This window comes from Protopterus annectens, chromosome 16.part0 (genome assembly GCF_019279795.1).
Source record: "Protopterus annectens isolate FY-2018-M chromosome 16.part0, PAN1.0, whole genome shotgun sequence".
NCBI lineage: Eukaryota > Metazoa > Chordata > Ceratodontiformes > Protopteridae > Protopterus > Protopterus annectens.
The window spans coordinates 879,927,903-879,953,872 of NC_056750.1; the positions used below are offsets into that span (position 1 = coordinate 879,927,903).

The 25,970-nt window shown below is 34.2% G+C and overlaps 1 protein-coding gene across 1 annotated transcript in view; it reads left to right on the forward strand.

The window, feature by feature from the left end:
• LOC122790678 (zinc finger protein 845-like) overlaps positions 1 to 25,970 on the forward strand; it is a 368,884-nt gene that overhangs the window by 152,624 nt on the left and 190,290 nt on the right. The window contains exon 5 of the mRNA XM_044058201.1: positions 17,794 to 19,800. Within this exon, the coding sequence (XP_043914136.1) occupies positions 17,794 to 19,800 (2,007 nt within the window). The remainder of the gene's footprint in view (positions 1 to 17,793; positions 19,801 to 25,970) is intronic.

The window sequence follows — 25,970 nt, forward strand, 5'->3', positions numbered from 1 at the left end:
CCCCATTGTAATAACTTCTGTAGGCAAATTTCCCTCTACATTCCTCCCTCTTATCTGCAATTCTATAGGTGATAAGGTCACTCAATTACGCTTATTGTCAAATAAATTCACACAGTACTGAGTAGCTCTAAAAGTCCATATAATTTTAGGAATCGACAGATCATACCTACCTTAAAGTGTGAAGTAAACCAAGAATTTTTGTTTCTGTCATTGTGAAGGGCTTCACTCCTTGGCTGGTATAACCCACTATGCTAGGCTTTGCTCCACTCCTTTACTGTGTACTGCTAATTCCCACCCACCCAGTACATTATATTTAAACTAACCTGACCACACCCCTGTACATTCAGTCATAATTGTCACATTAAACTCCTCCTGTAAAACTCAATCTCTTTCTTCTGCATAACCTCCCCCCCATCGTCATCACTTCCACCCTTCACTACATAATTTCTTGCCTTCTGTTATTAGGCATTAGCCCCACCCCTGTCTCCTCCCACTCTCATTCACTTCACTTGTCAAATGCAATCTCTTAACTCTTAGCCTTCCCATCTCCACCCATTAGGCACATCCCACTACTTTCAGATGACACAACACATTAAGATGGTAATCCAAACTCTTTCCACAATCATTCTTTTTACCCTTACCTTACTTAACAAATATTAAAGTATCCCTTATCGGCATATTATCAGTGTAGTACCTCGTGCATAATTCTGCTCAGCTTTGGGCATGTTGGGACTGGCTGACACTTGAAATGGGCGTGGAAACCTCAGATGACTGGCAGGCATGTTAATTCGCATGTCATGTCAGTGTATGTGACATTTTATTTTTCTCCACGGGCCTCCACTGAAAATGGTATCTGCCCAATTAGACCTTCCTGGAAAGCAAATGTCAAAAAATAGATAAAGTAAATATTTTTGATACTATTATTTCTGCCCAGTGTCCCAGGATCATGGCTGAAAAGGGTATGTCAACCACTACACTTAATGTGGTTACCAAAATGTAATAAATGCACAAATACATCTTTAATGAGATGTAACTCATGTAAGTAATGTGTAGTAGTACTGTAAGCCGTAGAAGAAATGTATATTGCCAGAGTCAAGGCAGAAGTAAAGTGCGTTGTGAAATACCAAAGAAACAAGTAAGGGACACCCTTCATCCCTGAGGTAATCTGCATGTTTTCATTATGAAGTCATATGTGAAAACCATAATAGGATAACTGTGAGGAGGTTTGGTGTTAGCTGTTGTGATCGACCATATAGGGTTGCAGCTGAGCTGAGCAGCAGATGATTGACAGTCTTGATTAGTGTACAGAATCAACTATTTATGTTTAACAGCACCAGCCAAGACCCAGAAAAAAACTCACATGCTGGAACCATAATATCAACAAGCTTTATAATAAAAGGAAAATAATTTTGACCAAATGTAAGAAGAGTAATTCCCAGACTGTTAGAGCTCTTGCCACTGAAATAAACAAACAAACAATTTGGAATCTTAATACAATATACCAAATCCAAGTTTGAAGCTAAAATAGCTAACCAAGCTAAAGACAGTTACAAGGCATTTTTTAGTTATGGTCGTAATCTGAATAGGCACAATACAGGAATGCACTGAGCTGATTCTGAATGATATTACCTACACCGAGGCTGAAGATATAATGAACCTACTGGCCGATAAATTTTGCTGTAGCTTTACCCCTGTCTACCCTGTGTCTGTTTCTCGAGCTATACCTGAAACTGTCTCACCTCTAGCTATTACACAAGACCAAGTCCTAAAAGTGCTATCAGAAGTTAAAAATACTGCATTGATGGGTACTGACAATATCCTTAGATGTATTTTAAATAGCACGGGGCACAGTTTGGCCCACACACCTAACAAAGCTGTTCAATCTCAGCTTCTATACAGGTTTTGTACCAAGTGAATGGACAACAGCTACAGTCATTCCCCAGCATACGGGAGGATCTTCCACAGACCAAGGCAATTAGAGACCCATAAGTCTGACCAGCCTCATATGGAAAGCTATGTAAAAACTTGTCAGGGAACTAAGCAGTCAGGACATAGGAAACCTGCAAACACTGGACCTGTCTCAGTTTGGATTTGTCAAGTACAGGTCAAGCTTAATCACCTGGTGGATTTTTTTGAAAAGGTCACCAAAGCAATGGATGATGGCAAAATGGTATATACCGCATACCTTGACCTGTCTACAGCTTTTGAGGCAATTTCCCACTCAAGCATAGTAGAAAAGCTAATTCTGGTAATAATTCCTTGTATCACCAGCTGGATTGCCAAGTGCCTCATACATAGGACACAGGAAATCAAAACAGGGGAAGTTACCTCCACAAAGAGACCAGTCACGAGTGGAGTCCCCCAAGGTTCTGTGCTGGGACCTCACCTGTTTAGCATCTACTTTTCTGAAGTAAAAGCCAATACCAAAGGGCTTTGGCTGACTAAGTTTGCAGATGACTGCATGACAGGCCCAGTCATTGAATCCCCAAATGATTTAGCCATCCTGCAGGAAGATTTGTCTCAAATAAATAACTGGTGCCAAAATCATGGAGTGAAACTAAATGTCAGACATGCATTATTGTATCCTTTGGGAAGTCGTCTACCCCGGGGGGGGGGGTCTATATTAAATCATCAAATGCTTAGAAAAGCGAACGATGATTTATCGACCCCATGGGGAAAAAAAATCACTGTTCCAAAAAAAAAAACACTTAAAACATAACATAAAGTGGGGGTCTTCACCCCCACACCCCCCTACTTAAATATACCAACTTTGAGATCGCACTACAGTGACAAAAATGGCAAAGTAATGGATGCGGCCAAGCGATTTTTTTCCCAGGGAAAGAATTTGCTTATATGCTCCTTCATCATTTTGCCTTTTCGTCTTTTCAAGTTCGACTAACACGCATTTGAAAGAATGTGTTTTTGGTCATCTAATAGGAAACCTTCAGGGAACTACTGCATTGACAGTATGCCCATAAGAGCTGACCCATTTGTTTGGGATTTGGAAAGTTGCGTAGACATTGACCTAGCTTTTGATCAACATATGTCAGTTGTTATAAAGAAAGCCCTTGTATGTTGTACAGCTTATAAACAAAGGGATTACGTCTAGCTCTAGGGATGTCATTGTCCATCTTTACTCAGCCGGCATTAGGCCAGTCATTGAAAATACTGCCCACTTTGGCATATATCTGTTCAGGGACCTGAAACAACTGGAACACTCACAGAGATGCCTTACTAAAAGGATACAAGGCATAAACAACCTCTTCTACACAGGCTGACTTAAAGCCCTGTCACTATACTCAGTATCCAGCAGACTGCTAAGAGGTGACCTGTGCTTTGTTTACAAGGCATCCTCTGACCCAATACTTATGGATTTATTATACATCGGCAAGTCAAATGGCATGAGAAATACTTGGTCTAGGTATCTCAAACCTCTTCTGCAACATCAACAGAATGTTGCAGAAGAGGTTTAGATCCCTGGACTGAGAATTTCTGATGCCATTTTGCCATGGGAAAAAAAATCGGTGAACTGGGGTTTCATTCTTTTAAGATTTCAATCTATATGTGTCGGCGAAATGGCATTCTCTGTAGTGCCGTTTCTCTAACATAATATAGACCCATTTACACATGTTAAAGTGTAAGTTACTACTTCCTACCTTTCTACACTGAATCACTTGTTTAAAAATATTAAAACCCAAGTTACTACTTCCTACATTACTACACTGAATCACTTTTTACATGTGTTAAAACCTAAATTACTACTTCCTACTTTACTAGACTGAATCACTTGTTTACACATTAAAATCTAAGTTACTACTTCCTACCTTACTACACTGAATCACTTGTTTACATTTGTTAAAGCCTAAATTACTACTTCCTACCTTGCTACTCTGAATCACTTGTTTACATCTGTTAAAGCCTGTTACCTTACTACACTGAATCACTTACTTGCACAGATCAGACTTAAGCCACCAATGCAGTATCTTGGTATTGTGAAGCTTTCTGTACACAGGTAGCCCTAAATGCTCTATTTTGCCACATTGAATGAGTTGTTTGCACATTCAAGCGGGATACTCTCCTTTCTCCTGTCATATGCATGCAAAGCAATAACAAAAAAAAAAAAAAAGTCTACAAAAGCAATCGGAGACCTGGGAACAAGCGATAGTAACACTGGTCATCTGAGGAAGTCTGATTATGGAGATGAAAACGCGTGTACTGCAAAGGCGTTTATGTGTGCTTTTTATCTGTGAAGTTTCGTATGTATTTGGAATAAAATTCAGCTTGGAAAACTACCTCTCTGTTTTATTCTACGCTACAGTCACTTTTTGACTGTTTTCTTGGTGATTTTAGAGTGCCTTTCCACTTTACTTTTTCTCCTTTCTCCTGTCATATGTTGAATCACTTGTCTACACATGTTAAAGCGTGATGCACTACTCCCTCCTTTTAAACATTGAATCAGTTATTTACTCAGTTGAAAGCTTGACCCACCATGCCCTATCTTGCTGTAGTGAATTGTCTGTGTTCACAGGTTAAAGCCAGTATTTCACTTTACTGAATTGCTTGTTTAGATATGCAAATGCCCAACTAACTGTACCTTCCTTATCTGACTGAAATTGTTTTTATTGTAAACAATAGCTACAAAAGAACCAAACAACCAACATCAATGTATATACAAAGATTACACAATAACTTTATATATGTCCAGAACAAAGTCAACTAGTATAAAAATTATGTATTACCTAAAGCACAATTTAATATATTTTGCCAGAGAGATCAAAGAACAGTTTTAACTGTAGTCTTAGTGGTCACCACATTGTAGCCATCATTATTACTGAAATTCCAACATGTACCTCATTTAATATTTTATATGTACATAAAGGCCCTGTTTTGTCAATAATGTAGCCTCATGCCGGTGTGAGGCTATGTATAATGTCAGTATAGTTATGTAGGAAACCAGAAATCTTTGTAAAACTAGGTGTAGTTCCATAAACTCCTTAGAGGACATTGTTACCCAGTTCTGCAGTCAACTTACATAATTCTGCTAAACAATGCCATTGCATAGCTCTTGTCTTGCACACATATGGGAAAAAACAGAACTTGTGTAAATTATTTGCTTCTAGGTGGAAGCAGCTCTCATAATGACTATGGCTCATAAATCCCTTTTCATAGCTTGTAGCTCAGGGCCAGTGTTCTCTATATAAGAGTTTAAACTGACGTTCATACAAAGCAAGAGCAGGTAGAGCAACAATACGAGAGAACTAAACAAGACAAATAAAAACCCACTGGATTACAGACCAGAATAAGCATTCGTATTCCATTAGTAATTTTATGAACTGCACCCCTAATCTCAGGCTGAAGCAGCAGTTTATATTGTAAAGCTGCCTTCACAGCCAGTTTTACAGAATTTGTCATCAGGGATTGTAAAAGGATTGCCCTGGAACATGCAGTAACATACTAGTATTAGAAGACATGAACACATGCCTTAGTTGGAAATATTTCTTCTCAAAATGTTCTATTTTTCAAATACATTTGAATGAATTCCATAGTATTTATACATAACATCTTAAATAACTGTGCACTATTTACATTAGCCTGACACTATAACAGATCTTAATGTATACTGTTACTTCGATAAGATGTTTCCCCAAGGGTTGTTTATAAATGGCTTTGGATAAATTCTTAGTTCCTTAATTTTAATTTCCAATAATGCTGTGGCCTTCAGTAGGCTATAGAAATCTTCCAAAGTTGGTATTGTGTTTGTATTCCATGTTCTTGTTATACACTTCCTTAAAATTACAAGTATAGTCCATACTAGATACATGCTTGACCTATTCAAATGAGGACCTTCGTTCACATTTAATAATACAAGAGCTTTAGTTAAATAAAATGATTAATTAAATAAAGCTTGTATAAAGTTATTAATACTATCCCAAAATAGCTAATTTTAACTCAATCAAAGAAAATGTGGTTCCAATCTGCATTGTGTACTTGCTCACATCTCCAACATATGCCTTTTATGGAAGAACTCATTTTACTGATTCTGTCTGGGGTTAAAATGCTCTGTGCAAGCATTTCTAATTAAAAAACTTTCTAGTATTGTGTAAAGGATGTATATTTTATTGATAATAAGATATTTGTTTTAATATCTTCAGTTAACTCTGTTGAGTGTCCTTTTGTTATATATTTCCAATATGAGGTTTTGGGTGTTGTTTTATAGTTTATCAATATTTTGTAAAATTTTTAAATACTGTTTCCCATGTCGGTCATTATATATGATTTTATATATATATATATATATATATATAGCGAAAACAAAACTGAATAGAAATTCCTGTGGCGTGGATATCGCTGTCACGCCAATGTTTCCTGGGATTCCAACCCAGTCAAACCGCTGTTTTGAAGCAGGTCTTAGTAAAAAAATCTCCGAACTGTTAAAAACATCCACTTTATTGTCAGAATAGTAACTAGGTTAAGCGCTTTCACACACAGAAGGTGTGCTTCCTCAGAACAGTGCTTACAAATTTCTCATTCATTATAAACGTAAATTGGCGCCAAAAAATGCATTCAAAGCTACTTAAAGCTACAATAACATCCTAAACAAACTATAAAAATATTTAAAATGTATTTGAAATGTTCCATTTACCCTACTTGTTTACTAATCATATATTTCAAATGTAAATGTTTAAATATATTTCATTACATTATAAACTATAGTAATAATTTCATTCTGCTCCTAATAGTTGATATACATATTATAAACAGAGCTTATACTTATTACATTCTACTAATATATTTTCTCAACACTCTTATAAATTTAGTAAACTTGCAATGCATATCCTATGAATTTAAAAATGAGTAAAACATACCATTAAATACATATAAACATAACAACTCAATAATATTCATACAAACTGTTAATAATTGATATCAAACTGCTAGTATCGGTTTGACAGAAATAAAATCGTTAATTCCAGGTGGGGTAGTGGCATCTGTCAATATCTGCCAATAACATTCCCTATAAGACAGATGTCCTTTAATATTGCCCCCCCTTGGATTTACAAGTACTGTTTCTAAAATACAGAATTTAAACTCATGCTCACTACCTCTATTCTTAATATGTCTTGCTAATGCATTTTTGTCATCCATTTTTCTAATCGAATATATATGTGCGTAAATTCTTTTTCTAAACTGTTGTTCGGTTTTTCCGATATAATAAGAAGGACACTTTGTGCAAATAGCCAAATAAACTATGTTCCTTGTGTTGCAATTCCCTTTTTTAGGGAATACTTTGGTTTTGTTATAATTCATTAACTCTATCTTTGTCTCTTCAGTTATGTACCTGCACTGGTTGCATGATCCGCATCTCTTGGTACTGTTTGCTATTTCATTTTTATTTATTGAACCTTTTTCTAAAAGTAGTTTAATATTCTGCCCCATCCTGTATATAAATCTGGGCTGAATTCCTAATATTCCTACTATTTCATCGTTAACTAGCAGTGTATGCCAATGTTTATTAAGTATATCTTTTATACTATTACTATATCTGCCAAATTCTATTACACACGCTCTACCAAAGTCTCCTGTCTTTACTTTCTCTATAGGTGTATTGTTGTTAGATGTGATATTATATTTGGTTCCCAACATTGGGGTATATAAACTTCCCTTTTGTTCAATGACCTCTACCTTAACACTTTCCATCATTCTCCTGTCATAACCCTTATCTGAAAAAAATGAAGTGACAAGATCTATCTCTTTCAACATATCAGTACGGTCCGAGGTCCGAGGTACAATAACCCCACCGAAGGAAGCAGGAGAATATGCAGTGATGGGTCTAAGCAAGAGAATGTGCAGGGTAGCTTTTATGATGGGCGTAATGAACTTGTGCTCACTTCTTCACCAGAGATTCCCAACGGACAGGTATCCAGGCACAGTATGGAGGATAACATTGATTTACCTATAGTTGGTGAATCTATCGAACATGTAAACAGTAAGTCCAACCCTACTGAATTCACTTTCGATTTTTCTTTTGGACGTTATGCTGATGAGGCCAGACGAACGGGAGCCAGACCTAAAACCAGCCAGAACATAAGGACTTATGCCAGAGCCGCCACTAGTGAACGGAACGCTAAAGGTACTGTAACAGCTAGTCAACAGAACTATACTAGCACTGTTATAACTAGCGAACAACCCACTAGTGATAATCGCACTAGCGGGAAGCTTAAAAAACATTGTCTTAAAGAATTTTTGGACAAAGATTGCATTTTTGATAAAAAGAAGGACAATGTCAATGAAATAGTTAATAACAGCAAAAAATCTTTAAAAGAGCGTATTTTTGACTTTGGTAAGAAACTAAATATAATAAATGCAATCAAGTTAGACAATGCATATTTGACACACTGTATTAAGTGTAAGACAGTACCAATGGGACTTCGTTTTTACAAAACACCTATGGGTATCAATTTTTCTGAAGAAATAGTTACTGATTTTAATAGTTTGTTTGACAAGTTTGGCATCGAATACATGCATATGCTAATAAAACATTACGATGCCAAGCTTTGTAAGGAACTACAGGAAATAGAGAGCATGAATGAGGTTATAGTTAACGACCTATTGTTCCCTCAATGGGAGAAATTGTTTTATAAACAGTTTGATATAGCTAAAGAGAGAGTAGATAAAATGTATGAAAGAAAATATAAAAAATTCAATAGGGACACTGAGCAGTACAACAAAGGAAAGGCATACATCTGGAAAGGGCTATATCAGGCGCCAAACAGGGAAGGCAGATATATAGACAACAATTGGCATGACAATTTTAATGAAGAAGAGACAGAAAATTTTCACCAGGGTTACAATCAGAGGTCACACAAGAGGTGGACAAGAAACAGAACATGGAGGTAATCTCTTTCGATGGGGTTAAAGAGATTGAAATCTCTACGAATGATAGACAGTTATCGAATCACACTATGAACCTTACGGACAGTCAGGGTGAATACATAGTGCAAGAAGGAGTCATTAGTAGATATAAAAATTTCCAAATATTTAATTACACCCATGTTACATTAAATAGAGCCCATTTTGGGCTATTGTCAAAAGGAATGAAATTTATACCCACGAGGAGTTTTAGAATAGTGGAATGTATATGTGATATCAAAAAATATATTAGGAAACTTAATCTTGCCATAATGTTTAAAGACAATATGCCAGACATGGCACAACATACAGATACGGGAGTAAATACAATGAGAAAGAAAAGTACATTCATGCCAATAATGAACAAAGAAGTGGGTAGGTATGAAAAAGCAGTTATACATGATATATACAGGGCGAGTAGAACATTTAGTTTCAATAAAAAGAAATCCAACCTCTCCAAGGAAGAGAATGAGGTACTGGACGAAATTAGATCCAGGACAGATGTAAGATTTATGAAACCTGACAAGGGGGGTGGGATTGTAATCTATGACAATATGGAATATAAAAGTAAAATTCACGATATTCTCCACAATTTGGAAAATTATGAGAACATCTCCATCAATGAACTGAACATAGCATATAAAAGAATCGACTTATATTTAGAGGAGTATTTGATAGATAATAGAATTACAGATGATCTATATAAGTTCCTAAGGGTAGAATATCCGACTTTGGCTACATTGGTGGGGATACCTAAAGTGCATAAAGATGTAAACAACCCACCCTTCCGACCTATAGTGTCAGGAAGCAAATCAAAAACTTTTCCAATAGGAGTAGCTATTGACAATATGTTGAAACACATTTATAATAAAATAGAACATTTGGTGAAAGATTCATGGGAATTTTTAGCTAATTTCCCCACATACATTAGAAATAACAACCTCTTATATGTATCCATTGATGTAGTTGACCTTTTTATGTGCATACCGAAGAAGGAAGGATTGGAAGCATTTAGTGACAGTATATACCGTTATGGTGACATGGAATGGGATAGGGTACAGCTGATTAGTGAACTCATGTCTATAGTGTTGGAAAATAACTACATTTTCTACGAAGGAGAAATATTCAAACAGGTCAAAGGGGTAGCAATGGGGTCAGCCTGTGCCCCTATTTATGCTAATCTAGTAATGTTAAGTTGGGAGGAGAAGAATATTTTCACAAGTGTATATATGAATCAAATTAAACACTATTCACGTTTTTTAGATGATATATATATCATATGGGATGGCGATCAGGGCTCCCTCGGTGAATTCATTGAATACATTAATAACAGTAGTGATTATCTTAAGTTTACATCCAACATTAGCAGTGAAGGTGTACCATACTAAGACACTATAATTACTAGAGAAGAAGACACATATAAATCCAAAATTTATAGGAAAAAAACTTTTAGTAATTCCTATTTAGACTACAGTAGTTGCCACCCCAATAAGACCAAAAGGAATATATACAAAGGGCAGTGTATCAGAGCAATGAGAATGACCTCGGACCGTACTGATATGTTGAAAGAGATAGATCTTGTCACTTCATTTTTTTCAGATAAGGGTTATGACAGGAGAATGATGGAAAGTGTTAAGGTAGAGGTCATTGAACAAAAGGGAAGTTTATATACCCCAATGTTGGGAACCAAATATAATATCACATCTAACAACAATACACCTATAGAGAAAGTAAAGACAGGAGACTTTGGTAGAGCATGTGTAATAGAATTTGGCAGATATAGTAATAGTATAAAAGATATACTTAATAAACATTGGCATACACTGCTAGTTAACGATGAAATAGTAGGAATATTAGGAATTCAGCCCAGATTTATATACAGGATGGGGCAGAATATTAAACTACTTTGAGAAAAAGGTTCAATAAATAAAAATGAAATAGCAAACAGTACCAAGAGATGCGGATCATGCAACCAGTGCAGGTACATAACTGAAGAGACAAAGATAGAGTTAATGAATTATAACAAAACCAAAGTATTCCCTAAAAGGAATTGCAACACAAGGAACATAGTTTATTTGGCTATTTGCACAAAGTGTCCTTCTTATTATATCGGAAAAACCGAACAACAGTTTAGAAAAAGAATTTACGCACATATATATTCGATTAGAAAAATGGATGACAAAAATGCATTAGCAAGACATATTAAGAATAGAGGTAGTGAGCATGAGTTTAAATTCTGTATTTTAGAAACAGTACTTGTAAATCCAAGGGGGGGCAATATTAAAGGACATCTGTCTTATAGGGAATGTTATTGGCAGATATTGACAGATGCCACTACCCCACCTGGAATTAACGATTTTATTTCTGTCAAACCGATACTAGCAGTTTGATATCAATTATTAACAGTTTTTATGAATATTATTGAGTTGTTATGTTTATATGTATTTAATGGTATGTTTTACTCATTTTTAAATTCATAGGATATGCATTGCAAGTTTACTAAATTTATAAGAGTGTTGAGAAAATATATTAGTAGAATGTAATAAGTATAAGCTCTGTTTTTAATTTGTATATTAACCATTTGGAACAGAATGAAATTATTACTATAGTATACAATTAGAATATATTTAAACATTTACATTTGAAATGTATGATTAGTAAACAAGTAGGGTAAATTAAAAATGGAACATTTCAAATACATTTTAAATACATTATAGTTTGTATAGGATGTTATTGTAGCTTTAAGTAGCTTTGAATGCATTTTTTGGCGCCAATTTGCGTTTAAAATGAATGAGAAATTTGAAAGCATTGTTCTGAGGAAGCACACCTTCTGTGTGTGAAAGCGCTTAACCTAGTTACTATTCTGACAATAAAGTGGATGTTTTTAACAGTTTGGAGACTTTTTTACTAAGACCTGCTTCAAAACAGCGGTTTGACTGGGTTGGAATCCCAGGAAACATTGGCGTGACAGCGATATCCACGCCACAGGAATTTCTATATATATATATATATATATATATATATATATATATATATATATATATATATAAAATCATAAATTTAGGTATTTCTTTAAATGAAGAATTGTTAATTATTCTACTTAAAGATTGAGAATATAACAGAATACTCTGTAAAGTTAGCCAGTCCTGTTGTGGAATTTTGTATGTTGCTTTTATTACTTGCATATCTAAAACTTTTAGTTCTTTGATACATTGGAGCCACCAAACAAATCCTCTCTGTTCCCAGGAATTAATAATTTATCTATATATTTTATGTAGAAAATTCTTTGTGACTATAAATGGTGTTAAAAGATCAACCCAGATTTTTAAATCTATATTTGCAGTAATAATTTTCTTAAATGAGTCAATGTAATACTTAATCATACGAGTTTTAGTGTGTTTAGTTATGTTATATTATATACTAATACATATGTGCCAAGGCAAATTGTTTTTATCTGTTATTTGAATTTTTTTTGTAAATCAAATCCATTTATTGATATTACAGTTAGTAATTCTTTCCAATTTGCAGAGTAATTTGGACTTATCCAATCTGAGATTGTTTTAGATACTGATGCTTTTATATATGGTTCTATGTCAGGAAAGTTTAATCCTACATGTTTCCATGGTCTGATATGATGTATTAAAGCTATTCTGTTTCTTTTGGGAAACCATAACAATTTTATTAGGCATGAATTTATTTCCTTAATTATATTCCTTTCTGGTAACAGTTGTATTACCAAGGCTATATGTAGGATCTTGGTCAGTAAAACCATTTTTATTAACTGTAGTTTATCTTCAAATGTTAATATTATTTTGTTCAAGTTTTCACAGAGATTTTAACTTAAATTGATAATATTACTGTAGTGTTTTGAGACTAATTCATTATTATCCTTGCATAACTCAGTTCCTAGATATTTTAAGGTAGATTCTTGTTTCTCTATGATGTGATCCCCATTAGTCTGCAGTTTTTATTATTTAACAATAAAAAAATTGATTTTGATTTATTGAAATGGAGTCCTGAAGTCATGTGGAATTTGTCAATTAATATATTTAATTCTTCTAATGTCTCTTTTGTATTAGATAATGTTAGTAATTTGTCATCAGCAAATAGTGTTACTTTAGAATTGTATTGTTCATAATCATCTATTCCTTTGATTTTTATATCATTATGAATTGAATCTGCCAATATTTCAATAGCCAGAGCAAATAGAATCAATGACATGGGACATCCTTGTTTAGTGCGTTTTGTTATATGTATAGATTCAGAGGTAAAAGGATCTAACTTTGCATAAGCTTATGTATTTATTTATATATTCTTTAGGAGATGAATAAAGGATGCAGAAAACTCAAATAGCATTAGGATTTTGAATAAATAGTCCCCATTTAGGGAATCAAAGGCTTTCTCTATATCTAAGCCAATTATGAGTATTTCTTTATTTTCTTTATTAACATAATCTATAACAGAAATTATACTTTTAGTATTGTCATGGGTGTGTCTGTGATATATAAATCCAGTTTGATCATTATTTATTGTTTTGGATAGTGGTATTTTCATTCTGTTAGTTAATATTGTCATAAATCTCTTATAGTCATTATTTAATAATTATAAAGGTCTATATGAAGTACAGAGGTTTGGGGGTTTGTTTTCCTTTAGGATTGGTGTGATTAAGGAATATCTCCAAGAGGGTGGTATTGAAGCTTGTGACTGAATTTCTAATAGAGTTTTATGGAAGAGGGATAGTATCTTTGAAGAAAAAAGTTTATATATTTCCATAATTATGCCATCTATACCTGGAGCTTTATTATTTTTACCCCCTATTATTGTATCTGTAATTTATTTGTAGGATATGGGTGCTTGAAGATCTAGTTTTAATTTTTCAGGTTTTTCATATTAGAACATTTTTCATTTAGATTTAATTGATCAGTATATGTATATTTTCTTTTTGGAAATGTTTCATATAGTGATTTCTGTAGGCACTAAGAATGTCACCTATGTCCGATATATTTTTCCATTTCTTTTCATGGAAAATACTTTTAATGTTATTATCTTTTGATTGTATTATGAATTTTGTGGATAAATTATGTAGATATTTGGGAGAAGTGGCCAATGTATTAATTTTTATTTTTTCTAAAGCTAAACTAGTTTATGTGTTAGAATTTCATTGTATTTATTGTTTAATACTTCTACTTTCTTTTTCATCTCCAAATGATTTTGATTTTTTTTAGCTTTTACTGACAAAAGTTTGGATTGTAGATCTAATAATTCAGAATCCCATTGTCTGATTTTTAAGTTAGAGTTTTACCATATGTGTAAGCTTTTAATGATTCCCATATCATTATTCTATTTATATGTGGTGTAATTAATATCTAAGAATAACTGTAATTCAGATAATAAACCATATGTGCTGGAATTCTGGAGTTAAAGATTAATGGTTTATACCCATTTTGAAGTTTTAGTATTAATGAATTGTGGTCTGAAAATGGGCAGGGAGTGATTGAGAAATTAATGATTTTAGAGTGTAAGTCATGGGCAGCAAATATTTTATCTATTCTAGTTTGGGTACCAAATCTGTTGTCTTGATGGGAAAACAACAAAGATTTATCTTCTTTAAATTTGAAAATGGGGCAACAAAAATGTAGCCATTTCCAATATCTTTTGGGCCAGGGGTCTGAAAGTAAATAAGAACATTTTTAAAATCTTTCCTTTGAACATAGACACTGCTAAGTTGAAGGAATCTAATGGGAAGCCACCTTATAAATGGTCTAAGAAAGCCTTGAAATATTTGGGAATTGAGTTTACTTCAATTTCTGACAATCTCAAGCTTGACCTTGCTAAGATGTAGGCGGATTTGTTTTTGGTGGTTCACTCATGGTCTGAATTGTTTGTCTTAGTGGTCAAATTTATGAACTGAAAATGGTGTTTTGTTTGGAATTTTACTCTATCTTAAGACATCTGCCCTGCAGTCATCAAATGCTTGGCTAGCAAAACTTCAGAAGTTGTTAACTTTTGTTTGGAGTCTTGGTTTCCCAACTGTTAAGGGTGGCACAGGAATTCCAACTTTAAAAAAGTATACCTTGGCATCAACTTACACAAGTCATTTTCAGTCTCCAGTACAACTTGTCACTATGGGCCAGGCTTGAAGCATATCCTTTGACCACATAATTTCATTTAGGACTACCATGATATTGCAGGGATCAACAGCCTAGGTTGGTAAAATGGTGCTGTCTTTAAACTTTACAGACTGTTTTGATAATTTTTCTGCAATACATGTTCTAACCTGCTTATGGGTATACTCAATGACTCTATATGGAAGAATCCACTATGGAAGATTGGAGACCTACCGGTTTATTTGTCTGAGTGAGAAAAGAAAAGAACTAGCTTTGCCTGACATCTTATAGAGTTTGCAAATTTAAAAGCGTTTTCTCCATTTTTGATCTTTTATGAGGAATATACAATCTTTCTACCAAGGACCATTGAAAATATTTCCAAAGTTTTAAATTCTTCCATATAGAGTCATTGAGTATGTAATGGCAGCAGGGGTGCAGTGTTATGCACGGGTATGCCAGGAGTAATCCAGGTAGTGGTGTAAATGCAGCAGGTGCAGCAGTGTTATGCACGGGTATGCCAGGAGTAATCCCATGAGTGGTAATAATGGCAGCAGTGTGCAGTGCCGCCAGTGCTAATGCCAGGAATAGTAATACGATGGGTAATAATGGCAGCAGGGGGGCAGTGTTATGCACGGGTATGCCAGAGTAAATCGATGGTATTAGGTGCAGCAGGCAGGGTTTATGCACGGGTAGTAATCCTGAGTGGTAATAATGGCAGCAGGTGTGCCAGGAATAATCCCATGAGTGGTAATAATGGCAGGGTGGTGGTGTTATGCGGTATGTATGCCAGGAATAATCCATGAGTGGGTAATAATGGCGCAGGGAATGTATAATGATGCCAAGGTAAGAGTTTAGCAATCCCATGATGGCACGGTAGAATCAGGGATGCAAGGGCTATAATGATAGGAAATAAAAGTTTTATTGTATTTTTTGGGTACAGGGGTGCAGTGTGTATGCCGGGTATGGAAGCATAATGTTCTGATCATGGCCAGATGTTTTTTTCTCAGATTAGTATGAGAGCCATTGAGAGTTTGATGCCTTAGCAAAGGCCCAGTTGTAGGGAGTGGGGGCAAGTAGCTTGTGTGATTAGTAGCGCAGGCAGGAGAGAATAGAAATGCCCATCCTGGGAGGGGAAGTTTGGTTGCCCTGATCAGCTGTGGCAATAGCTCTGGAAACACTTACAACAGACCTCCACCTTACAGTGTATTGCAAGTGATGGACAGCCTAAGATGGGGTACGGGTTGAGTTGCTTAAGCCAATATTTCTAGTTCTTACCTATATGGATGAAGAGTGCACATGTGTGGGTCATGGGAAGTAGATTGTCCATATGCCTACATCAGAATTAATTATATACATAATGTCTTCAGTTGTTTGGATGCCACCCTAGGAGATCTGTAGATCTCTCCCACTCCCTTCCTCTGGAGTATGTATAACCTCAAGTCCAGGAAAGGGAAGCATGATGGTCAGCATGGAAAAAGTAGCAAAAAAAGTCTATAAAAAAAGAGGAAGTGATGTATAAAAAAGAGGAAGTGATGTTGTCCACACTGGATGTGCAGAGACAGCTGAGATTTTACCTAGAGGAAAATAAACAAGCAAACAAAAATAACCTGTGTAATGAGAAGGGACAGACAACTTATCTCAAAGTAGACTATCTCAAAACAAGTAGGCCCCATTATCTTTGTATGTTATTTTTTCCATGGCACAATTATGTTCAAGCATGTAAAGACTCACTTTAGAAGAGCAAAAATAGCCACCACAACCTTTATTTTTTAGGGGTCAAGATTCATCTCATCTCAGAAGCACTTGCCTTAGTCATCTGTTCACACCTTTTCAAGCAATACAGCTTGGACAGTACCTCTAGAACCAAGGCAGGATTTGCCACAGACATCCTGCAAGGTCTGTTGCAACCAATTTCTTCCCAGGGTAGGCCAGTTATTGGTTAATAAACTGGGAATTCCAAAAAGTTAGCACTGTCACAACAGTGATGAACATAACATAATTCTGTAGAAACTTGCCATAACTGTAGATGTTCAAGTATGTTCAATTTTACAGTAATGTTTCTCACCCTTTGCACTTTTGGTTTCCTGTGTGTTGCCACTTTCACTCACCACTTTTTTCCACTTTCCATGTTTCTGAATCCTGCAAGGCACCCTCCCTCCTAGAGTTTGATTTGTTCAAAGAGAAGGAGCATTGGGGTACTTCTGGATAGGCTGCCATTTCTAGGGAATCTGCTGTCTGGGTGGCTGGTATTCTGGTTCCAGACTGTTATTGATTATATGGCAATAAAATAGCTAAAGATGGTGTGGACTGACATCCCTCTTATACCACAGAAATGCTGACAACCACCTGCCTAAGTTGGGAAAGGTGAAAATTTTCTAGACATCAGATGTCAAACCTTCTGTAGTAGAGTTTCCAAAATTAGCACTAGTACAACAGTAAACATTTTCTAACATCTGCATATTACTGCACAGCTGCATTTTATGGTTAAACGTGCAGTAAAGTGTATCACAAATGTTGGGGAAGCAAGGATGAGAAAAATGAATTTGACTGATCTTTTTTTTTGTCTAAATTGATCATGTTGTTTGATTATTCTGATAGTTCTGTAGTGTCTTTGTATGTCTTTGGGCTGTTCATTGAGGACTAAGTTTGCATAACTGAAGAGAATTAAATAAAGAAGTTCATAGTGTTGTAAAGTGGCTAAACAATACACATGTAAAATACTGGACATTTGTTTTGATTATTGTAATGGATAAAAGAATACTTTTTTTTTTGTTAGGACTCAGAAGCAGCACACAGCGCAGTAAGAGTTTCTGTCATCAGCTTTCACATCACCCTACAGGGAACCCGCAACAGTATGATGAATCTTTGCTTGGTTACAAGTTACTTCATCTTGCTCCGGTATTACAGCACCAGTCAGGACATAACCATAGAAAGTGCTCTGAAAGTGACAGTGAAATGACTCCCTTACATCACCACACAAAGAATGTACATCGGTATGGTCAGTGTGTGATGGACAGTGACGGTCATTCTCCTGTTATACCACAGCAACACTCAGGACATAACTGTAGCCAGAGGTCTGAATGTAGCACAGATTTTACTGTACATCAAAGTGCAGTAACTCATCAAAGATCTCACGGAGGAGAGAAACCATATAAATGCTCTGAATGCAATAAGCAGTTTATGTGGCATAGTTATCTGATACGCCATCAGGCCATTCAAGCGGGAAGTGCAAACACAACAGAAAATCCTTATAAATGTGCTGAATGTAGTGAGTGTTTTACATATAAATGTGGGCTCAGAATCCATCAACAAGTTCATGCAAGGGATAAACCATATAAATGCACTGAATGCAGTAAGCAGTTTATGTGGCACAGTTATCTAGTACGCCATCAAGCCACGCACACAGTGACCTCAAACCACATGGAGAAATTAAAAAGAGAGAAAGCATATAAATGTCCTGAATGCAGTAAACAGTTTATGTGGCACAGTCATCTGGTACGCCATCAGGCTCTTCACATAGTGAAGATTCAAACAGGGGAAAAACCCAACAAGTGTCTTGAATGCAGTAAGTCATTTACATATAAACGTGATCTCAGAATTCATCAACGAGTTCACACGAGGGAGAAACCATATAAATGTGCTGAATGTAGTAAGTGTTTTACACAAAAAAATAGCTTAAGAATCCATCAACGAGTTCATACAGGAGAAAAACCATATAAATGTGCTGAATGTAGTAAGTGTTTTATTCATAAACAGTCCCTTAAGATCCATCAGCGCATTCACAGTGGTGAGAAACCCTATAAATGTGCTAAATGCAGTAAGGGTTTTACAAGTAAACAGTGTCTCAGAATCCATCAACGAGTTCACTCAGGAGAGAAACCTTATAAATGTTCTGAATGCAGTAAGTCTTTTTCACACAGAAGTAATATAATATGCCATCAGGCTGTTCACACAGGAAATAAACCATATAAATGCAATGAATGCAGTAAGCAGTTTATGTGGTACAGTCATATGATGCGGCATCAGAGCACTCACACAATGAAGCCTCATGTATGGGAAAAAACATATACATGTACTGAATGCAGTAAGTGTTTTACAAGTAAACAATACTTTAAAAAGCATCAACGACTTCACACAGGCGAGAAACTGCATAAATGTGATGAATGTAGTAAGTGTTTTACAAACAAACAAACTCTTAAAATCCACCAACGAGTGCACACAGGGGAGAAACCGTATAAATGCTCTGACTGCAAAAAGCAGTTTATGTGGCACATTCATCTTATACACCATCAGGCCGTTCATGCTGAGAAGACACTCCCAAAGGAAAAACCTTATAAATGTCCTGAATGTAGTAAGTGTTTTACACTTAAACAATCCTTCAAAACTCATCAACGACTTCACACAGGCGAGAAACCATATAAATGTCCAGTGTGTAATAAATGTTTTACACATATACAATACCTCAGAATTCATCAACAAATTCACATGAAGGAAAAACCTTACAAATGTCCAGAATGTAGTAAATGTTTTACACATAAACAGTACCTCAGAATCCATCAACAAGTTCATGTGGGGGAAAAACCTTACAAATGCCCTGAATGCAGTAAGCTTTTTGCACGTAAACATTCCCTCAAAGCCCATCAACAAGCTCACATAGAGAAACCGTATAAATGTTCTGAATGTAGTAAGTGTTTTACTCTTAAACAATCCCTGAAAACCCATCAAAGACTTCACATAGGGGAAGAAAAGAAAGTCATATGGAACAAAGGATCAGTTGTTGCTAAATAAAGCTGTAATATAGAATTGTAAAAAAGGTTAGAATCTGAGTACGGCATGGATAAGTAACAAAAAAAGCATTTGATAGCATCCACATTCATAGATAAAGGACTGCTTGCAGATGTATAAGATAAACCCTAAAGTTGCAGTTACATTACAATCACCATGAAACACTGGCAAACCATTTTGAAGGTGAGTCATGATAATGGGCAAATTATTACCCCAGAGATAAAAATTCAAAGGAAGATATTCCAGGGTAACATAGTCACTGCTGCTGCTGATGCCACTGCCTTGCCTTGCCTTGCCTTTAAACCCATTAAGTTGTTTACTTAACAGATTGTAGTGATAGCCTTGTTTACTTAACAGATTGTAGTGATAGCCTAATTTGGGTCACAGAAACCAACCTTGTATAAAGTCTTCTAGTCCACATTTTGCAGATCACTTATAACTCTATAGTTTATCAGAGGAAGAGTGAAAGCACAACTACAGGTGGTTAAAACTTTTTCAGATCATATCAGAATGACATTTGGTCTTGATAAATGTGGAAAAGCAGCATTTAAAACAGGAAAGCTGCAGCACCAAGAAAATATCAACTTGGGACAGGAATGTGATATAAAGTAACCTGAGCAGTTGGGAGTGTATAAATATTTTGGAATAGATGAATGATCAGCAATAAAACATGAAGAAATGAGAATTATTTATTTATTTATTTATTTTATTTTTATTTTTTTATTTTTAACATTTGTTGACCGAGAAAGTCCGACTAGGTTCCACAGATCCTGCTTTCAGCGGAGGCCCTGGGAGAAATGCTCCAGAAGCATGTTTTTAGAATTAAACTTGAATCATTTGGACAAGAAAACAAGAAAAATGCTTCATGCTTATCAAATGGTGTATAAAAAGTCAGTGTATAAAAAGATCTTATATCCCCCATTCTGAAGGAGGTATGGGCTTCCCCAAATGTGATTACATGTGTAACTCTCCAATCTTGGAACTTCGTACATATCTGCTGACCTCTCCAGATCCAAACATAATGAAAGTTTACAAATATGAGAAGTCTAAGTTGTCATCTTTGCTTAGTTTAGCAGAAGCTTTTCAGTATCAAGTTGGAATGGAAATCATAACAGAAGTACACAAATGTCAGACAGCAACTGAATGCACCAAAAAGCAAAATAAATAATATAAAGAAAAGGAACAGATAAAAAAAGAAAGAAAATTGGAAAAAGATCAATAAATATAGTGGCAAGTACAGAGATCTTCTGTAACAACCTCATGTTGACCAAGATTTGATGCAAAAAATGGAGGAAAGATCAATTCAAAATGACAAAAGTTAAAAGCACTAAAGCAAACCAAATAAAACAAAACTGCTGGATGTACTCAAACACTCAAAGATTTAATGTGAAGCTCTTTTCATCTGGGACAATACCCAGACTTCTTCAAACAACAACACATAAGTCACTCCTTAAATACACATTAGTTAATTTATAAAATTAGTTAATTAGTAGTAATTACATCAATTTAATTAAACATTTAATTAAAAACACATACAACCTACAATAACCCCACCACAGAGCCGAACAGTTAAAGTATATTTAGAGACCAATATATATTACTACTCTACATATATTAAAACTTTAGTTACTTAAATAATATATATATATATATATATATATATATATATATATATATATATATATATTATTTTAAAACTATGTATTATAAAACTTTTGGTAAACCTTTAACTTAGAACTCATAAACTTATTCTACATGTGTATGCACTATTTTAATAACTAAACTCAAACTACCAAATTATTTATTGAATCATATTCTCCTTCATCTACCCAAGTTTTCAATAAATAATTTGGTAGTATGAGTTTAGTTATTAAAATAGTGCATACACATGTAGAATAAGTTTATAAGTTCTAAGTTAAAGGTTTACCAAAAGTTTTATAATATATAGTTTTAAAATAATATATATATGTAATATATTTTATTTAAGTAACTAAAGTTTTAATATATGTAGGGTAGTAATATATATTGGTCTCTAAATATACTTTTTTAACTGTTCGGCTCTGTGGTGAGGTTACTGTAGGTTGTATGTGTTTTTAATTAAATGTTTAAATTGATGTAATTACTACTAATTAACTAATTGTATTAATTAATTAATGTGTATTTGAGGAGTGACCTATGTGTTGTTGTTTGTCTGAAGAAGTCTGGGTATTGTCCCAGATGAAAAGCGCTTCACATTAAATCTTTGAGTGTTCAAGTGCATCCAGCAGTTTTGTTTTATCAATTCAAAATGATTTAGAACATCAGATACAAATTTTAAATCAGCTGTTACCAATAAACTGTGACAAGTATTTATGTACGGATTTTAAGTCACATTAAAATAGATTAATGAATGTCACATATCAATTATCAAAATATGCATTTACAACAAGATAAAATAGGTAGAATCTTAGCATGTCAGTGTATAAATAATAAATTCAAAAATTTGTTTTGCAACTAGAGACTTAAGAAGGCACTATGTCTCTAACTGAAAAGAAACAGGAAACATAATGAACAAATATTTAAGAAAAATCTATAATCAAAATGGTCTAAACATATGTTAAGGTAAATTAATAGATCTGATCCAGAAACTACTTTACAGGATTTCAGACAGTCCATTATTAGTTAAAAAACTAAAGCTTCAGAATCTGATGACTACTTAGCCAAATTATAATCAAACATTTGTAGATGGCTTAGCCCTTATCTATACAAAATTGCTAATCTAATGACTATTCCAAATCAAAGAATGCCTAAAACTGTGGCTGTGGCTGAAATGGTATTAATTAAAAAGAGAAATGATGGTCTGAAACATGAACATTATAGACCCATTTCATTATTAAATATTGATTATAAAATAATAGCTAATATAATAAATACTACATCAATTTCTTAAATAAAATTCTTCATCCCATGTATTTTGTTTTTCCCCCAATAAGAATATAGCTGAATTAAATGAAATGTTTCAAGCTGTAATTAATTCGTAGTTGCATCAAAAGTACTTTAGAATTAAAACATATTGATTTAATTAAACTAGATGCTTCAGAGGCATTTGACTGTTTGAACCAAATTATATTTGGGAAGTATTAAAATATTATGAGATTCCAAATTCATTAATCAGTGTCATAGAAAATGTATATGATCATTCAGACTCGTATACAAAATTAAGTAATAACCTTACCCACGTTTTCATTAACTGGTGTAAGACAAGGCTGCCAGTTATTGGCAGCCCTGTTTTAGCAATTAATCATCTTTTATATCAATTACAAGACTTAGTCTACCAATCCAAATTAAATCCTAAAGAAGTTAGGTTATTAGCATGTGCTGATGATCTGATCATTACAACTTCAGGTTTTAACACCCAAATGTAATTTGTTAACATTTGCTATAAAACAAGTCCAAGACATTAATGATTATACCATTAATTCGAAAAAAAAAGAAAAATGTTTTATGATAGTATCAAGGATTTATATTCAAGTGTGGAAATTGTGTCAGAATTGAAACTTCTTGGAATCCATATTTTAAAGACTTACTCTCAACTATCTAATAAAATGTATATACAGTATTGGATGGAAATTGATAACCTATCAAAGAAAATCCAAAACAAATTTTTATCATTAATTGGAGTGACCAACATTGTTAAAATGTTCATACTACCTTTGATTTTATTCTCTTTACAAAATATTTCCATACCACTGACTAAATCATAGATCCCCCAGAAAAACAGAACTGTTACCAAATTGTTATGGAGAGGAGGGTCACCTTGAATCCTTTGGACAGTTGTAACTACAACAAGAAATCAGGGAGGCTTAACAATCCATATTTATAAGTACAGACTGGTTAGTGCTTTTATTAATATAGTCAACATCCAGCATTAAGATAAAGAGGTATATAACATAATTAGACAGAACCTTGTTAAAACAGAATGTCCTATTTCAGAATTATTAAGACTACATATGCAATTTTTATCATTATAGAATTGATAAGTATATTACAGAAATATTACAATTTTTAAGTTTTTTAAATACTTTGGGGGAAAAAAAACATCAGATCTCTCACAATTTAACTATGATTTTTTTAGCACCTGTTCTAGATAAACTTTCTTGGAATGAATACTACATTAAAACCAAAACATTTGTGCAAATATTATAAAAAATGTATAGGGATATCATCAGGTATTTGAATTTGTTCCAGTCACTGTAAAAGTATGTTATTGCTGAAAAGAAACAAATAATTGTGGCTTATAAGTTTCAATAGGAAATTAACCCAAATACTATTCTACAAGGAAAAAACAAAGGAGGAAGATTTTCTTTTGAGATCACATAACGATGAAAACTTGATAAAAAATTTAAAAGGTATCTATGTCCATCATAAATTGGCTAGGAATAGAGTTATTCAATATGAAATAATGGCAAGCATGTTTCATTGTATAGACTTTGGTGATGCATGTTAATATTGTTGGCATGGTCAGTAGGAGCCTGCTGCTGTATATCACTGCTGGTGGTCATGGAGTAAAATAAGTAAATATGGTGAAAAGACTAATGAACTGATTCAACTTCTGACAAAAGAAAAAAATCCTTTTCCATTTGGAATATTTATTTTAGATGTATTAGATACTTTTCAACAATAGTCTGATTAAAATATTGATAACATTAATGGTAATGCAAAGAATGATACTGAAATACTCCAGTGTTTCACTTATGCCTGATTTAGCACATTTTGAATGGCGGAAACTGTGTGTATTTTATATATATATATATATATATATATATATATATATATATATATATATATATATATATATTCACTTTAGAGCATTGAAAGCCCTTAACATTGAAATTCAAAACATTGAGACCAAAATCTTGAAAATTCAAAACACTGAAAACTGAAAACCTTGAATCCAAGAACATTGAATTTAAATGGCAATTATGCCTTAATGCTGAATTTTACCCTGGTCTGAATGATACTGTACTGTACTGTTTTTGGCATGCCCACCTTTACTGTACTACTTCTGTCATACCCTCTTCTACTGTAAAATGTCAATCCTGAGTTTATTTTGATTAAAAGGAGGTTTTATTGGAGGTTTTAAATTTATTGACACACATGATGTTTATAATGTTCTTACACACTGTTTGTATTTCTGGTTCATTCCTATGAAGTTCCAACACATAAAAGGAATGAAAGCTTAAAGACACCTATGAGGGTTTGTTTTTTTTTCTATTTACGTTTCATCTGTTAGTTTGAAGTTTTAGTTATATTTAGTGGTGTTCTCTTTGCTGTGTCATCGGTTTTAATTGCATAAGTACTTTCTCTGTTTAATTTTAATGGATAATCCACCCTCAGTTGAACTAGGCTGTAATAGCCCTAGTTTTAATTTATCAGATGCATCCACACATCCCATCCCTCTGAGTCTCCTGAACCTTATTCAAGATCAGTCGAGCACAAGAGCTTCTAGTTTGTTGCTGCAACATTATCAGCAGTCAAGAGAATGCAGCCTCCACTTCTACTTCGGCATTATTGCCAGTGAGGTTACAGCAAGAAGTTAACTATAGGACACATTTTGCGAGACATAAAAGATATTACCCACTAAGATGTCTCACCTATTGTCAATCAAGCAGTAGACTACAATATTGAAAACAGAATATCTGCATTGCTGAATGCTAGACATAGCCCTTTGACTCATGGAACTACTGAAGAGATCTTAACTGTCTCTCCAACGGTCTCTCCAATGGTTTCTCCCAGATCTTCCCGCCAACCACAACACACTGTAAGCTCTTTTAAGCAAGGTTATGAGCTACTACAATCTTTATCTAAAGATGAAGAAATTAATCCCTACTTGCCTCCTGGTACTAGTGTACATAATTCCACTTTTGCTAATTCGGCTACAGTACCGGAGAGCTCGTTCCCTGAATGTAAATTGTTGATTTTTAAATTAGAAAGGCAGCTTATGGTCTTTAAAAGTATTGAATTTGACCATCATTATTTGAATACTTGCATTCAGCTTGAAATAGTTGCTAAGGGGTTTTGTTTCCACAAGTTTTCAAACAGAACCTCTTCTGATTCAGAGTTATACAAGGACTTGTGTTGTATTTACAATGAGGCTGGTTTAACATGCCTAGGATTATAGTGTCTGAT